The 17,662-nt window shown below is 35.2% G+C and overlaps 1 protein-coding gene across 2 annotated transcripts in view; it reads right to left on the bottom strand.

Moving 5' to 3' along the window:
* The window catches only part of atosa (atos homolog A), an 85,190-nt gene that overhangs the window by 13,264 nt on the left and 54,264 nt on the right, over positions 1-17,662 (bottom strand). For both annotated transcript variants that reach the window (XM_056477960.1, XM_056477961.1), the window contains 7 exons: positions 10,607-10,791; positions 7,101-7,303; positions 6,896-7,021; positions 5,150-6,737; positions 1,719-1,841; positions 396-484; positions 94-190 (listed from right to left, as the gene is read on the bottom strand). In XM_056477960.1, the coding sequence (XP_056333935.1) occupies positions 94-190; positions 396-484; positions 1,719-1,841; positions 5,150-6,737; positions 6,896-7,021; positions 7,101-7,303; positions 10,607-10,791 (2,411 nt within the window). The remainder of the gene's footprint in view (positions 1-93; positions 191-395; positions 485-1,718; positions 1,842-5,149; positions 6,738-6,895; positions 7,022-7,100; positions 7,304-10,606; positions 10,792-17,662) is intronic.

Genomic DNA, 17,662 nt, shown 5'->3' with positions numbered 1-17,662 from the left:
TATGCATTTATTACTAACTGTACATAAAAAACTAATGAAGTCTACACAACGAAATAGCCAAGTAAAATGTGTGTGTGCATTTTGTTCATCTACCTCAAAGTTACCCAAGAGGCTGAGGTTGGCGGGTGGAGCGCTGGCACTGAGGATCTGATGCTGAGACTCATCATAGTCTTGTGATCTTTTCAAAACCCTGCAAACACACACACACACACACGTACACACACACACACTTCAGTCAGCCATTTTGGGTAGTCTGCAGCTTTAGGGATAACTCTAGTGTGTGTGTGTGCACAGCAGATGGCAGTGCATGTAGGAAAGCCTCAGTAAAGGAAATGGCACAGTGAAATAATGAACAATGGCATTACAGCAGGAAATGAAAAAATAGAGAGTCGTACCTCCTATTGGCAGCCCATGGTACACCTTTGCAATGAATCAGAGACGTGTCTAAATCAAAATATCCTGTCTGGCTTTTTCTTTGAGGAACCTGAGGGGGGAAAGGAGGAAGCAGATACATTTACATCTTTTGTTTGCAGGCCTGTGACCGCTTGCACACTGCACTTTTTATAAAGAGCTGTTTATATTGTTACAAGACACTGTACTGAATTTGCATATGTATACAAATGATTTACTGCAATAATAATAATGATAATAATAATAATAATATTTCTAGTTTTACACTTGAATATCAGCTTTTAATAAAACAATCTAAATAAATAAATACCTATCGAGATATACAGTTGAAGTCAGAATTATTAGCCCCCTTTGAATTTTCTTTTCTTTTTAAAATATTTCCCAAATGATGTTTAACAGAGAAAGGAAATGTTCACAGTATGTCTGATAATAATTTTTCTTCTGGAGAAAATCTTATTTGTTTTATTTCGGCTAGAATAAAAGCAGCTTTTATTTTTTAAAAAGCATTTTAAGGACAAAATTATTAGCCCCTTTAAGCTATATTTTTTCCGATAGTCTACTGAACAAACCATCGTTAAACAATGATTTGCCTAATTACCCTAACTTGCCTAGTTACACTAATTAACCTATTTAAGCCTTTAAATGTCACTTTAAGCTGAATACTAGTATCTTTTGTACTATACTAGTACTGTTATGTTTAGAAATGGGGTGAAAAAAAAAATCTCTCTGTTGAACAAAAATCGGGGAAAAAAAATATACAGGGAAGCTGATAATTCAGACTTCAACTCTACTACTGGTAAGGAATGATTAGTATTTTCTTTAGTCTGGTCATATCCTTCTGAAAATGCTGATCAAAACAGTTCAGTTGTTTATAACATTTAATGAAAACCAATAGAAAGCGTGAGAATTACATCTGAGTGGATCTCTAGAGAATAAGAGCACCACTCATCTGGAGTAACAGCACGAAACTCCCACACACGATCAAGTGCCTGAGTCATACAGCACCAATCACAACTCAAACCGCTATTGGTATGCTTTGAAAACAACAAAACCTCATAGATTCATTTACAGAGCATAAATGAAAAGTATTCATAAAACCATGAGTTATATGACGTAAGATATTATTAGTAGTCAATACTGGCCAGAGGGACTTCATTAGTGTGTCATCTAGGAAGCACGGAAACTCTGCGGTCAGTAATTGAGACAAACAAGAAGTGATTCAGAGGTGAGTATTGAGGAGTCATACTCAAAGCTTTGGGGCCCTTTGAGTAAGATCTGAATGTGTGTGTGGTGCTCTGTGCTCTTACAGGGCTGGAGAGGAGAGGTAGGCCTGTGCAGGGGTGGAAGGCTTTCGTTGCGGTGCCGTCTATGGAGTGACGATTCTGTTTCTTCCAGTTACCGCATGACTTCAGAGGGGTGAGGGAGCATCTCTGTTTTTAAAAAGACAAAGAGACAAAATTCAGCACTGGCGTTTACACTAGTATATTTTTGTTTAAAACTGCATTAGTTTTTTACACACATGGTGTTTTTTTTTTTGTTTGAAAACGGCAGGGTTTCATTGAGGACCGGCTGAAATGTAGACAACTGAAAATGTAGCAGCTGTCCACAGTCACTCTCTGACTGGCGTTTTTGACTATAAACCCTTTTCAGAAGACTGTTAAGACAGCATCTTAACGGTGTATGTTTACACCAAAGGTGGCGAGATCGCCAAAGTTTCCTCTGGCCGCCAGGTGACGACGCTGTCTGCCTTTACTGGTCCAGCGGCGAGAGAAAAATTCGCAACATCGATCCCATATTTGAAGGAACCGTTGCAGCATATCAGCAAATCAGTTACATTCCCACATAAATACATGCTTTCTAGTGTAAAAATGTTGCGCGCTTTTTATCAAATTCGTCTATGACAGATGAAGTTGTTGCATGTGGTGTGGCTTTGCTCCACTTATCCAATATGTGTCCATATGTCTGATATATTCTGATGCAGCAATTTGTGCTGTCGTTATAGCTACCATGTGAGTCCTGCTTTAAGAAAAAAAAAAAAAAGATATAATATATATCTGTATACGGTTGTAGTCAAAATTATTAGCCCCCTTTTATTTTTTTTAACTTTTTTAAATATTTCATAATTTATATTATGCTTAACCTCTTAAGGACCAAGGTGTTTTTATTTACATTTATTTTTTATTTACGATATACTTTTAGAGAAAAATTATGTCCATATATGTGGACTCGTGGTCCAAATTTACATAAAACACTTTTTCCTGAATTTTAATGCATATTTAACATAGCCATTTTTTTACTTGCTTTGACTATCAAAGAGTAAAAACGTTTTTTTCCCCCATTTTGGAAAAGTAGGGTTTGGGACATTTCATATGCTGCAAAACAGTTGCAGGATGACACTGTATGTCTGTAACAAAATATAAAGCATTTAAAGTATTTTAAATAGCCACTTAAGAGCTAAAATGTGCTGTCCACGTATGTGGACACTCAAGCCTTAGGAGGTTATCAGAGCAAGGAATTTTTCACAGTATGTCTGATAATATTTCTAAAAGTAAAATATTATTTACTGTCATCATGGCAAAGATAAAATAAATCCGTTATTAGAAATGAGTTATTAAAACTATTATATTTAGAAATGTATTGAAAAAAATCTTCTCTCATGTAAACAGAAATTGGGGAAAAAAATAAACATGGTGGCTAATAATTCAGGTGGACTAATAATTCTGACTTCAACTGTATGCATATATACATATACTCGCCAGTAACTGTTTTCTTACAGGGACAAACATTTAAAAAAATGGTAAATAATTGGAAATCTGGCGACTGCAATAATCAAACCCTTGGGAACAACTGTAGTCAAAACCAGAGTTCTGGAATCCTCTTGAGTGGTGGACTTCACATTCCGAATGCTTGCCACTGAACCACGTCATAGCACATTACCATAAAGTTGAATTGATTTCAACTCTCCACGACGCCCAGACCGCCACTCCTTGCTGCTTATCGCTTCTGGCTCGCATTAAAAGTGAATGATATTGACGCTATTGCTGATTTCGGTGTGAACGCACAGTAAATCCTTGCAAGTTTTTAACATTACATTTTTTTAAATGTATGAACATTTATATGCAGTTGTGTATGTATTGTATCATCTTTGCATCAAATGACAAAAATTAATTACCGTGTTGTGTGAGGTGTTTGTAATGCAGAGTGTATAGGCAGGACAGTAAATTTGATGGTGTTCTCTCTTCTGGCTACAGTTACCGTCTTTCACAATTTTCTTTTCCTTTTTCTGAAAGTCTTGATAACACTATTGTGGAGTTTTCCTTTTATCTTTTTAGAAAATAGGATTGTAAAAAAAAATATTTGTTGTACTCTCCTATTCAGAAACCCGCAAATGTGAAAAGGGTCATTATACAAATGGTAGAAAACAATTACAGATGCCAAAAATATATGCGCATATCTAGTGTGTGTAAGCGGTCACATTTCAGGCATTTTAAGTTGTATAGTGTTTTTAAGCAGATACAGTTTTTTTTCTGAAAAGTAGTGAGATTTTTAATTCTAAAATGGCATTTTAAATCAAAAAGTACTACTGTACGTACTAGCGATGCATGGCTTTGATACCACATTTTATGTCAGATCCAAATCTGTGTGTACTCTTTTGTGAAATTCTTAAGCTCAACAAAAGCCACGAAGACATCGTTCTGAAATTATTCAAGAATTTAATGTGAGTTTTTGTGGTCATTTCTAATAATAGGAACAAATCATCTCAGAGAGTGCTGTGTTGTGTTAAATGTCACAATTCATACTGTGTACAGCTTTTGATTTTAATGGTCAACACAACAAAACTCTCTCCAAGAAGATATGTTCCTATTATTATCAATGATTAGTGGAGAACTGTGTAGATTTGCAATAAAATTATCAATAATTGTTATAAATTTAATAATATGTTGCACAGAACCAAAAACATCACTGTAATAGGATATATTTGGGTAATGAAAGATTATTAACATATCTTGTGTTGATCTAACATTTGTTGTCATATTTGAAAACAATACTCTTTCATTCATTTCCCTATACACGTGTGTATTGAACTGATAACTGTATTGGCAGACCCGCCGAATTATTGGTCTCAGATCATTTTTTTAAAAAGGTGTTGATGTATCCCTAGTGTAAACAAAGCCTGATTTATACTTCTGCGTCAAGTGCACGTGTATGCGGTCGCATAGCCCTTGCCGTGGCTGATGCCGACGCTGATGCGCACCTCTCAATAAATGCAACTACACGTTTCAACGACGCATAGCGGTATCGCTGAGGAGTGTGGGTGGAACAGAGAGCTGCACAAACCCATTGGAGCAAGTGTTTATAAGTGTCTAGTCTCGTGAAGGTGCTCCAGGTGGAAAGTTGTTTTATGTTTACCTTATGATTAAAGTTGTTGTACATCCGCCGGTTCCCGCCTCAGAACAAGCGAGTTTTACCTACTTCTACATTAAAGTAGCGTTAAGAAAAACAAAACACGAGCAAAGAAACTCCACACAGAGGAACATAAAACCCCCATTGCCAGCTAGCATTTCGGAAGTATTATTGCAGAGCAACACAAACAGCATGCAGAGGTATAAACCCACGAAGACGAGGCGATCACTTGACACAGAAGTATAAACCAGTCTTAAGAGGTCTGACATATGTGTTAACATATGAACTACAGACATGTCATAAATCATAAGGTGAGAGAGACATATACACTCACTGTTAGATTGCTCTCTGTGGGGGCAAGGGCAGGACTGGAGATGTTGCAAGTAAGGTTGGCTGGTGTGCTAGAAGGGTATGAATAGGGTTCTTGATTCTCATCTTTCTCAAGACAAGTGGAACCATCCCGGACGTGTTTATCTGCTTCTTTCTCACTGATTGCCACTCGGTTCTTGAAGGGCTGATGGTATCCAATTTGGGTCAGTCCATTCTCCTGAGGAGAACTTGCATGGCTAGAGTTGTTTTTCAAGGAGGTCCAGGACTCTCTACTGACATAGTGTTGGTGATTACTTGCTGTTAAAGGCTGTGATTTTGTGACGCTGTGGTCTTCAAGTTTTGAACTGGCCACTTTTAGTGGTCTAGGAGAACAGTCTCGCTTCCTGCGACTAGAGTCAGGAGATCTGCAACATTTTGTTGCATGAGAAATATGAGGATCTGTGCTTTCCTCACCATTGGGTGCATTTGTAGGCTTCTTATGGCTTAATGGTGATACAAAGCCATTTGGTTGGGCTCCATGATTTGAGCCAACCTGCTCATTTTGAGAAGTTTTTAATTTATAGGTGCCATTCAGGAGACTGTAGGAATGTTGCAGTCGCTCCTGAATCAACCTCGAGATGTCCTGAACAGCATCTGCAATTAGAGAACCCTCTGCAGACTGGTCACTAAGCACCAAGCGCCTACATGTTGAAGGTTTTGGGGAAGTTTTTGATTCACTGTGAACTCTATCCAGCCGAGTTCTGGCTCTAGGGCTCAAGGGGGTGTCAAAGAGAGAAGACCTGCTCCTCTCAGGGATTTCTGGACTGGTTCCGTTATGATTTTGAGGCTGGGGGACTGGGAAGAGGGGATCTTTGGATTTCTTTAAACGCTCCTTATCCTGTGTTGAGTTCCAGGTCGTTTTGTGTCCTGGGGGTTCTTGAGAAGTGAAGAGAGCATCGGGGAGATGGGGAGCTGTAGGGTCGCAGAAATTAAGTCGCTGAGCAATTCGAGCAATGACTTCCTGTCTCTCTTGAAGCAAGGAGCCAATAAGGGGGTTGGTTTCACCTGAGATGGAGCTGGGGCTTGGGCTGGGGGTCACTAATGGGTCTGTGATTGAGAGTGATTTAAAACCACGAATTGGTGATTCGGTTCTTGAAGTCTTTGGGCTCTCTGCCCCATTAGTACACAAGCTATAGGTTTCTGAAGGGGGGGTGTCCACACCACCATTTAGACGAGAGTACAGCCATTTGACTGCTTTGCCTGGTGGGAGAGGGGACTCAGGACGAGGGGGACACTTACGAGTGTTAAGAGGACTGTGGGAAGGTGGAGAAGGATGTAGAGGCCTGGAGAAGAGTGGAGATCTTGGCAGACGAAGGGAACTGCGGTTGTCTCCTGCTTGGTTGCCACCCTCGCCATGCTCTAGGGCTCTCTTACCCAAAAAAGCTAGACCTGAGTGGATGCTACATTTGAGTACAGGGTATCTAGGCTGGCGAGGCAAAGACTGAACCCGCACTTTCAGAGCGACACTATGCGACACATTTGGGACAGGGAAAGCATGTTCAGAGGGTGTTTGTGAGAAATTCCATATCAGTTCTTCATCAGCTGCACTTATTCTGCAACACACAGCAAATGAGATTATCAGTGTTTAACTGAATTAAATGCTGAAATGGATGTAGAGCATAACTTTATTTATGGACATTAAAAATCAACAGGTCACTACATAGCATAGCCATTGATAGTTTATGGCACTGTTACATCTTTTGCATGTTACCTATAAAGAATGTTTCTTGGTACAATTCCGTGAGAGGCACTGAGCCACGCACTGAGCTGGGAGAAAAACACATAGGAGCGCACCGCCAACAGCAAGGTCTTCTCCTCAATAAATCGATCTCCACTCCTGCAACAAAAACCAAGTTTGTTAAAACTCCTGTGTGAAAGATAGTGTTTTCGAAGAACTGTAAGTAAATAAGTCTTACTGTCTGGGAACTGGCTGTAAAGTCCATCTTTCGAGTAAGAGCGCATCTTGCTTTATTGCTGGGTCGTTTAGGTCTGTGCAGTCTGTGGTTGGGCCTTCATCACTATAGCAACAATCAGGAAGCAGCATCACCTCGATCATTATAGGGATGTGATTGCGCCACAGAAGCATGACTTCTGATCTTGTTCTTCTTGCCTGACGACACTGTATTGGAGAAAAAAAAAAGAATTTTATAGTTTGTTTACAAAATTTTACTGAGCAAAATGTATTAAAATAATAATGAGGTCATCGTATAATATTGTCAAGATTTATACGTTTTAAAAATCATCATAATTCAGAAGTAACAGGTAATGTTCTGCTCTATTTTGACCTCCCTTCACTGGAACACACTCAGAAGCAAATGTCCACTGGTACAGTTGACAAATTTGAGTTTTAGGATGTTATGATGCATTAAATTATATCCTTATGTTGTCGTTAAAAGGAAAAGTTCTCCCAAAAAAGAACATTCACTCTCCCTAATGTGGTTCCAAGCCTTTTCTAACTCCACTAAACACAACAAAAGATATTTAGAAAAATGTTGGATAAATATGTTGGAAATAAAATATACTACAGTATGAAAGTCAATGGTTATATGTTTCCAGCTTTTTTTTTTTTAAATCTCTTCTTTTCTGTTTATCAGAACAAAGAAAGTCTTCAGCTGTGTGTCTCCTCTACGCAGTCAGCTGTTTGTCCACCCATGCAAACATCTGCATGCATGTTTGACAGATTATATCCTTCATAGATGGACACTGCTGTGATTTGTTAAACATGCATAAATACTTAGTATTCAAAGTATTTGCAATAATAAAAAAGCAATAGTGGCCACATACTGTGGTGTAACATTACTGTCGGATCCAATATAGTAGGAACAGCATTGTCTTATTTTGGATTTTTCCGAAAATTCAGCATCGAATCGTGTTTTGAATTCATTCAAAAAATAATAAAGCAAGTTCTTAGTGATGCCGTCTAAAACTTTATTAAAAATAAAGCTTATTTAAAAAAGTCCACTCTATTCTCAAGTTGACACTGCACAATGTCTTCCTGTCTTTGTTACAATAAGGTTTGCATCTCTTGTTATTTACTTCTTTCTTCTGTGCATTCGTGAGTGTAGTTAAACAGGTTAGTTCACCCAAAAATAAAAATTGTTAAATCATTTGCTGACCTACACTCGTTCTAAACATGCTTGAGTTTCTTTCTTTTGATAAACAAAAATAATTTAGAAAAGCTGGAAACCTATAACCATCGACTTCCATAGCATATTTTATTTCCAACATATTTTATCCAACATTTTTAAAAATATCTTTTATTTTGTGTTTAGTGGGATTAGAAACTCATAAAGAGTTGGAACCACATGTGGAGTGTAAATGGTAAGTAAGCTGTCATTTTTGAGTGAACTATCCTTTTAACGACAACATAACCACATAATTGAATGCATCATAACATCTCAAATTAGTACCTATATGCCTCATTTCCACTAAGTAGTACGGTTCAGTTCGGTATGGGTCTGTATGGTACGGGTAACCTTTATCAGGCTTGCGTCTCCACTGCCAAAGTTTACCAAAGGTACAACAAAGTTGCATTCAACACCATTCTTACTCGAGGAAAACAGATGCTTTATACACATACTGTAAACAGGCCTACTTGTGTATAAATATTCATTACTAATCTTTCTATGAACATTGATTATAGCTGCAGATCAATGATAATGCAAAATAGTACTGTAACGTCTGAAATATATATATATATATATATATATATATAAATAGTTATTTTTTTTTATATTTCCCAAATGATGTTTAACAAAGAACAAGGACATTTACAGAGTATGTCTGATAATATTTTTTTTCTGCAAAAAGTCTTATTTGTTTTATTTCAGCTAGAATAAAAGCAGTTATTAATTTTTTAATAAACATTTTATGGTCAAAATTATTAGCACCTTTAGGATTTATTTTTTTGATTGTCTACAGAACACACCATCTTTATACAATAACTTGCCTAATTACCCTAACCTGCCTAGTTAACCTAATTAACCTACTTAAGCTTTTAAATGTAACTTTAAGCTGTAAAGAAGTGTCTTGAAAAATATCTAGTCAATTATTATTTACTGTGATCATGCCAAAGATAAAATAAATCAGATATTAGAGGTGAGTTATTAAAACTATTATGTTTCAAAATGTTTTGACAAAATTATTCTCTCCGTTAAACAGATTTAATAAACAGATTTATTAAACATATATATTTATATATATATATATATATATATATATATATATATATATATATATATATATATATATATATATATATATATATATATATATATATATATATATATATATATATATATATATATATATATATATATATATATATATATATAATAAAACATATATGAAAACATACAGAGCCTTACAGTCTCTGAAAAGTTACCAATTACAAACAAAAAATACCCAAAACATACATTTAGGCCTTATTTGGGTTCATAAATGATACAAAACATACACAACTTTTTTTATTTTATTCTTTTTAGGGATTGTTACCTTTAATAGATAAAATAGTGCAGATAATTGACAGGAAAAAGTTGAGAGCAGAGAGAGATTAAGGGTCGGCAAAGGACCTGGAGCCGGGAATCGAACTCTGGTTACCGCGAGCACCATGGTGCTATATGTTATGCACTTATTAACCACTAAGCAATTTGCACTGACAAACCTCTCATTTTTATTCTTCATCAGCACAGGTAACATTAACATCTTGTCATTCTGAGTTTATAATAGTCCAAAAGGTGATGATAATAATTAAACATAGCAGTTTGTTTATGTTTTTAGCTTGCTAAAAGAATCATTTGCTCCTTTTTTTTCTCGCTTCACTCTTGCGCTTGTCCATTTCAAAAAGGATCCGATGTCAGAAGCACTTCAATAATCATGCGCAGATTATTATTGTGAACTCAAGTTTATTATTTTAAATATATATGTGCACGCGAGCTCTCTAGAGAAAATAAAACCACTCATGCTTTGAGACAGCCTCGTAAATAACAACAGGACACAGGGCAGATTCTGGTCTTCTTTTTGGCTTTGTGGCTGTTTATCAAGATGACAGTAAGCTTTGTTTGAGCTTGGGTCAACCATGGCTCTCTATTATATGTATATTATTACGATGTAATGTCTCAGCTGTGTATTTAAAAATGGCGCTTCCTTTGTTTTTATTCTCCTGGCTTGTGTACAAGCTAGTGACGTATCTCTGTAAACCAATAGCATTCAGCTGCTCATCTAACTCTGCCTTTTGTTGTGCTAGGAAAGAGTACCTGAAAAGGAGTATGGTGCGGTTCGGTTTTTGGTACCTTTTGAAAGTTTAAACATTCATTAAAGCATACTGAACCATACCATATCACTCAGTGGAAATGGTTCATTACATACATAAGCTTACATACACTGCACATTGAGTAGATAAAAAAAGGTGTGACCTCCTCACCTGTGGTATTTTGTCACTGCATTCATGTTTGGTGAGGACCGGCATAGCTGACTGAGCGGGTGGGCAGTGAACGCCCTCTGTCCGCCCCTTTACTGAGCATTCTGGAGTCCGTCCTTCTGTGATCAACAGCGTCAGGAACACCAGAAACTCCTCAGCATCATATTCAAAGAACTCCTCAGCGGCATCTAAAAATAAAACAGAGAAAAAACATGGATTGAGTCACTGATATATTCCCATTTATAAATACCAAAAACAAATAAATAACTCTACATACACACATATGGATCAATCAAACACAATCTCAAGGCAATTAGTAGCCTTTTGATTTATTGGCCAACTCGTATATAAACTTGTACAATCTCATTCGCACATTTAAGAACGATTTGCTCATCCCCTAATGACAGTTGTGTTAAAGGGTGGGGTTTGGGGGACCTTTACGAATTAGACAGTTATGTAATGTAGTTGAATTCCTCATTAGATCAGGCTGAATTATCAGATTAAAAGACACACTTTGGAGATGAATCCCGAATTTTGTACTATTTGGCACCATTTGTAGTATACGTATAAGTATTGCATACACAATAAAACATTTTTTTTTTTTTTTTTTATAAAGTATGCGGTTGGATGATGTAATTATTTACCAGAAAAACATCTGGAATGGAGGAAAATTAGGAAAAGTCTGGAATCAATGCAGTCTGGAATCAATGCACTCAATGGTCGCAACTTACATAGTGGAATAGGAGGAGCTGTTGGGAGGCTAATCTTGAATTACATTATTTATTTAGAATTGTATAATAAATATTCTCCTATAGATATGATTATGCCACCTGATGGTGAATGCAGTTGTACTTATGACAGGTTTTTTGGTAATTCGGTAGGGAAGTAATTTATTTAATGAATTTGGCAAATGGTGACAGGTAAACGGTCTGAATTTCCAGCAAAAACAACAACAACAACATTTGTGTTCCTTTGGGACAACACCACACGTTTGAGTGTATAAGTGCACAGTGTGTCATTTGGGACACAACTTTGGTCTCTATCAACTGGAGTCTGTCCTTGGGGTGGCAAGGTAATACTGTGTAAGGTTTGCCGGTATACCTAAACTATTCGCTAATGGTAATGCTAGTCAACTGATACTCTTGACACTCTAAAGAGGACTGGGAAAAAATCCCCACTGCAAACATTATGATATATCTGATATATTGTTCTGTCAAGTCAGGTCTTACATTAATACAAAGAGAAATTTACATTAATAAGTATGTCTTAAGCAAAATAGGAAATGTATTAAATTGACCTATAGCATTGTAGGTTTCTGTATTTCAACACTCTAAATTTAAAAAAATAATTATTTGACATTTTGAAGATGCCATGAGAATTTTGTGAAGCACTAATCAGCATTTTCCACAAAATGTGTACCTATTAAATGGAATTGATAGTACTACAACCATTAATAACAGCAAAGCTATACAGTAAATTATCCTCAAAGCTAAAGCATGATAGAAAGATGCTCACGGAAACAAGATGTAAAATAATCTCTGATTGTGAAGATTCAGCTCAAAATACCCCACAAATAATGTTTTATAACTCTTTAAAGCTACCCCTTTTAGGTTTTAATACAAATTGTGCCGTTTTGGTGACTGTCGCTTTAAATTCAAATGAGATTGTGCCCAAGCCCTCTATTTATAAGAGGGGGAGGCTACAAATGCCTATGTGTCAGCATAGTGACAGATTCCAAAACAAGATGCTAATGAGGCAGAGATCATCACTAATGGGAGGGGCTTTCCCACTCTGATGACACGTACAAAGGGAGAATGTCAAAGTGTTTCTGCAGACTGTTTATATAAAGTGTGATTATAAAAAAATAAAATGAAGAAAATTTTACCATTATAAGCTAATTATATTCACACACTCTTACCACACGACTGTGTTTAAACCCTGTATAAAAGTGGTTTTTGCATAATAGGTCCCCTTTAACAAGACATCCTCAGAAGAAATCACAGTTTTTCCATGACAAGAAAATTTTGCTCTGTTTACCAGCTGTGAAAACTGTGCTGAACAAACACACGTACACAAATATAATTTCTTCAGAAGCAAAACATACCTGATCTACAGCTTAATAAGCAAGCAGCTGTCTTTATATTCTTGGAATGTAGAAACACGTGTTAAATGCGACACACCAGACTCTGAGTCAGAAACAAAGCTGGTTTTGACAGCCACAACCTGTCTGAATACCAACACTATTGTGTGCGAATACCAACACTATTATAAAAATTAAAGCCAAACTGGATCTTTTAATAAGTTAAACATCTGCTGTCGTAATATTTTTAATTAAAACCGGAGCTGCAGGTGATTCAACAATTTATTATTGCGCATACGGACCAGGCCCATGATGACAATTAGAGATCAACACAGATTAATTGTGCTGGTAATTATTCTGTGTTTGCAGAGATCCAGATAGAAGTGAGCGGGAGCAGAGTGGGTTTACCCACAGCTCTGATCTGCAAACAAAAGCGTCCGCATGGCAGTTGAGGTCCGTTACAGCCAGCCAATGGGCCTTTTGTTCAGACAGCGTCAGACTCCCAGCACAACGAGGCCAACAGAAAATATCTCATCCCTGACCTTTCTCTAGCTCTCTCTGTCTGTTTTCATCTAAAGGTATTTTCTTAGGCAAACAGTACTATAGTACACATGAATCACATCACATCACAACATTTAGCACAAACAAATCACATTCAGATTGAGATTTATAAACACATTTAATGACTTTTCATTATGATGAATCACAAATCTTGTTTTTTTTTTTTTTTTTTTTAACAAATTATGGTGGAAGATTTTTTTCTTTACTTAATAGAATAGTTTCTATTAAAAAAAAATATATATATATACATATATATATATATATACATATATATATATATATACATATATATATATAAATATATATATATATATATATATATATATATATATATATATATATATATATATATATATATATATATATATATATATATATATATATATATATATATATATATTTATTTATTTTATTTTTTTTTTTTTCATCATTTAAATTTCGATAAAAAAAAATCTATATTGTCATCATTTACTCATCCTCTAATTGATCCAAACCGGTTTCTTTCTTCTGATTGACACAAATAAAGATATACTGAAGAAGAATGCTAGAAAATAACATCCACTGACTTTCATTGTTTTGTACAATGGATGTGAGTGGCTGCTTTTTTCCCCAACATTCTTCAGAGTATCCAGCCTGATCTTAAAAAAAAAAACAAACAAAAAAAAAACACTTAATTTTACTTTTTGTCATTTTAGTGGTGACTTTGTACAAATTTGTATGTAGTAAGTAGATGCACAAATTAGTATTTTTTGTCATTAATACGAATTTTTACAACAAACAAACATAGGTTTTAATACATTCATAACGGCGTCGTGTTTTACCATGTTTAAAAAAAAAAACAAAAACAAAAGCGCTAAAATAAAAACCACTAAATTTTGCTATTTATAATCCCTAATAATAACTCCTGTACAGCCGTCCTAAAACATTCTGTAACGCGATGACACTCGAATACCCTATCAAAAAAATTCTAGTGGCTTTTTTACAGTGTCTGGTATATAACATTAATGCTGTTTTCCTGTGTTTACATTGATGAATATGGCGACGGTGTAAATGCACAGTACAGCTACGATCTTATTGTACAATATATTATGATTACATGATATCGCTGCCTTCAGTGATTTTCTAAATACTAAAAAATGACCCAACTGGAATAACTACAGCAGTCGAGATCATCAATCTCATAAGAAGCAAGAGAGCATGATGGCATATGATGACGTGTGCTGGTGCTGTAGTGCTTTCCCGTTTCTATGGGGTACATTTTGAAGCCCTTCCCATTCACACTCTGTTTTAAGGGCCAAGGGGAAGGGTGAGGGGTACAAAAATAGGATTTGGATTAAGCCTCAGTCTCTAATGACAGTAAAAGTATTTCTAATGTAGAATTTTTGGATTTTATTTAGTACATTAAAATGAAAATCTATAGTGATGTTGCTCCATTTATGAAACATTTAAATGTGGAAACAGGTATGAACGGTAAAAGCATTTAGTTGGCTTAAAAAAAAAGTGAGTAAACCTGTTGTTTTAAAGCAATTTGTTGACTTAAAATAATTTGTAAACTCGTCACCTTAAAACTAATTAAATGAACAATGTGCATAATTACAAAAATGAACTTAATATTTCCTAGTTACAGTTTACTAGTTTAGGTTTACTCACTTTAAGTATAGTCAGCTTGCTACATTTAAGGCAAAAGGTTTACTTACTTTTTTGTTAAATGGAAGAAACGAATCACTTTTTACGTTGTAGCTTCTATTTAAAAAAATAAACATTGTAAAATTCAAATGGTGATAATAAATTTCTCTTATTCATATGTAAGTGCATTGAAAATGTACTAATAAAATTATGTTACGTTGAATACCATCTCTCAGAAGCTAACCTTGGTGGTTAAAAAGACACAGCATGACCAGTGAGATGGAGAACGCAATACAGTTCAGCAAGAGAAAGAGTCTATTGACAGTCTCAGTGTATGGTATAGGGTTGTGCCAAAACAATACTCAAGCATTCAAGTCTATTTCAGGAACTTTTCTTTACTCCAATCTGTCAATGCTTTGGAAAGCATGCTTTGCAACAGGGCTCTTTTGGCAACTGGCTGAATGTGCATGAATGGGCTTTTTTTTTCCAGCTCCATACTGGTGATATTTTAGCCAAAACATGTCAGCTGGTCTTCACAAAGCACTGGCCTTGTAGCTAAAATACAAACCAAACACGGTCCTAATAAAACCAAAGGGTGGAGACACAGAAAAGCTGTTGAAATATTTGCCGGAAAGTAGCATAACATGGGTAACTGTTCTATGGCCCATTTCTACACAAGAAGTACAGGGTGATTCAAAAAGAATACAGTTGAAGTCAAAATTATTAAACCCCCTGAATTATCAGCTCCCCTGTTTATTTTTTTCCCCCAATTTCTGTTTAACGGAGAGAAGATTTTGTCAACACATTTTTAAAACACAACAGTTTTAATCACTTATTTCTTATAACTGATTTCTTTTATCTTTGCCATGATGACAGTAAATAATATTTGACTAGATATTTTTCAAGACATTTCTATACAGCTTAAAGGGACATTTAAAGGCTTAACTAGGTTAATTAGGTAAATTAGGCAGGTTAGGGTAATTAGGCAGCTTATTGTATAACAATGGTTTGTTCTGTAGACTATCGAGAAAAATATAGCTTAAAGGGGCTAATAATTTTGTCCTTAAAATGCTTTTTAAACTGCTTTTATTCTAGCTGAAATAAAACAAATAAGACTTTCTCCAGAAGAAAAAAAATATTATCAGACATACTGTGAAAATTTCCCTGCTCTGTTAACATCATTTGGGAAATATCTAAAAAGAAAAAAAAAAAAAAAAAAATTCAAGGGGGCTAATAATTCTGACTTCAACTGTACCACAACTTTTGGGTTGATGTCACTCGAGTGTCTGAAGGGGGGTCATAATGAACATCTGAACTTGTTTTTTACTGAAAATAAACGTTGAACTACTCTTCACATTGATTAATTACCCAAGGTTCCACCATGTTTCTTTGATTAAATTCAGATTTTCAAAGTTGTGGTATTCTTCTTGAATCACCCTGTGTATCTTTAGGTTTGAAAAACAGGCTTACGTTATTAGTATAGAGCATTTTGTAATGTAAACAATGTAAACAATAACAATGGTCCAAATGTATTTCCTGTTTTACATTTTTAATTTCCATAGCTTCTGAGAATCCAAAAAAGTCCAAATATTGATAAATAATCCTATGACAGGTGTTTTAACGTAAAGTTATCATTAAATTGTCTCTTGTTTCTGTTATGAAGTAGTTTGACAACAGGCAGGAAATGTCCATGGGTCAATGACATCACCACATTGAAATAGTCTACAAGGAAAGTCTTTGAAATGCATTTTGATGCAACAGATCTGAATTTTCTGAACTGTGACGGTTCTAAAACACAACAAAATGTGTGTTATGCTCTAAAGCAAAACAAAGAGTTGTCAAAATTATCTTGCAAAATAGAATTAACTTAAACTGCAACTAAGACCCAGCTTAATACATCTTTTAATTTACATTTCATTGTGTAAGACCCTTATTAAACAAACAAAATTAGGATTTTTTTATGTTTATGTTTTATTTGTTTTTATATAATTTCTAATGTGATCTGATTTTGATTAAAGCGTTAACATTTTATTAAATCAATTTCATTAAACATCTTGCGCCCTCGTGTTTCTCGTGTAATGGCATCATCAACTGCCAACGTTCAGTTTAAAAACTCAAGACCGCAAGAATAGAGGACACGTGAATGATCCTGGATGTGTTCTTGATTACAAGGACGCATCAGTGCAGACTTGAGCGCAAAACTAGTCCGAGAAGTCCCAGAAGTCATTGGGGCTGAATAAGGTGGGACACACAGCATTCAATATAGATTTATTATTAAAGCTCAGAGATATAACTTATTTGTCTCAAGAGTTTCCCAAAATGAGACTGTGAAAGTTTTTTTTTGTGCAAAGTATTTTTATAATGTCGTTATGCACAGTATATATAATGAAAAGGGGAAAAGCAACAAATCGCTGTATGAATGCTGAATGTTTAAATAATCTTCCATTAAAAACATATGAAGGTCACGTGACCAACAAAAAGAACGAAGCATTTCATTTCTCACAGGATGCGTTCTCTGTTCTTGTGGTATCCCGAGTTCATTCTTCTGAGGTAACTAGGCAAGACACGACCAGAATTGAGAAATGGCCAACGTATTTTAATAAGTTATTCAGGGTTTAATTAAATATTTTTTGATTGATGTAAGTTGAGATGACTGGAAAAGTTCATTTGATTCAACAGTGTTTAAGAAGTAGAATAAAAATACCTTTATTAAATGTCAAAGACATTTTTAAAAATTTTGTGCTGTTATATTTACATGTTTTCAATGACATTCCAATGTATGTTATACACCA

The sequence above is a fragment of the Danio aesculapii genome, chromosome 18 (genome assembly GCF_903798145.1).
Source record: "Danio aesculapii chromosome 18, fDanAes4.1, whole genome shotgun sequence".
NCBI lineage: Eukaryota > Metazoa > Chordata > Actinopteri > Cypriniformes > Danionidae > Danio > Danio aesculapii.
The sequence above is the reverse complement of the archived record's forward strand: the minus strand, read 5'-3'. Positions and strand labels throughout refer to the sequence as shown.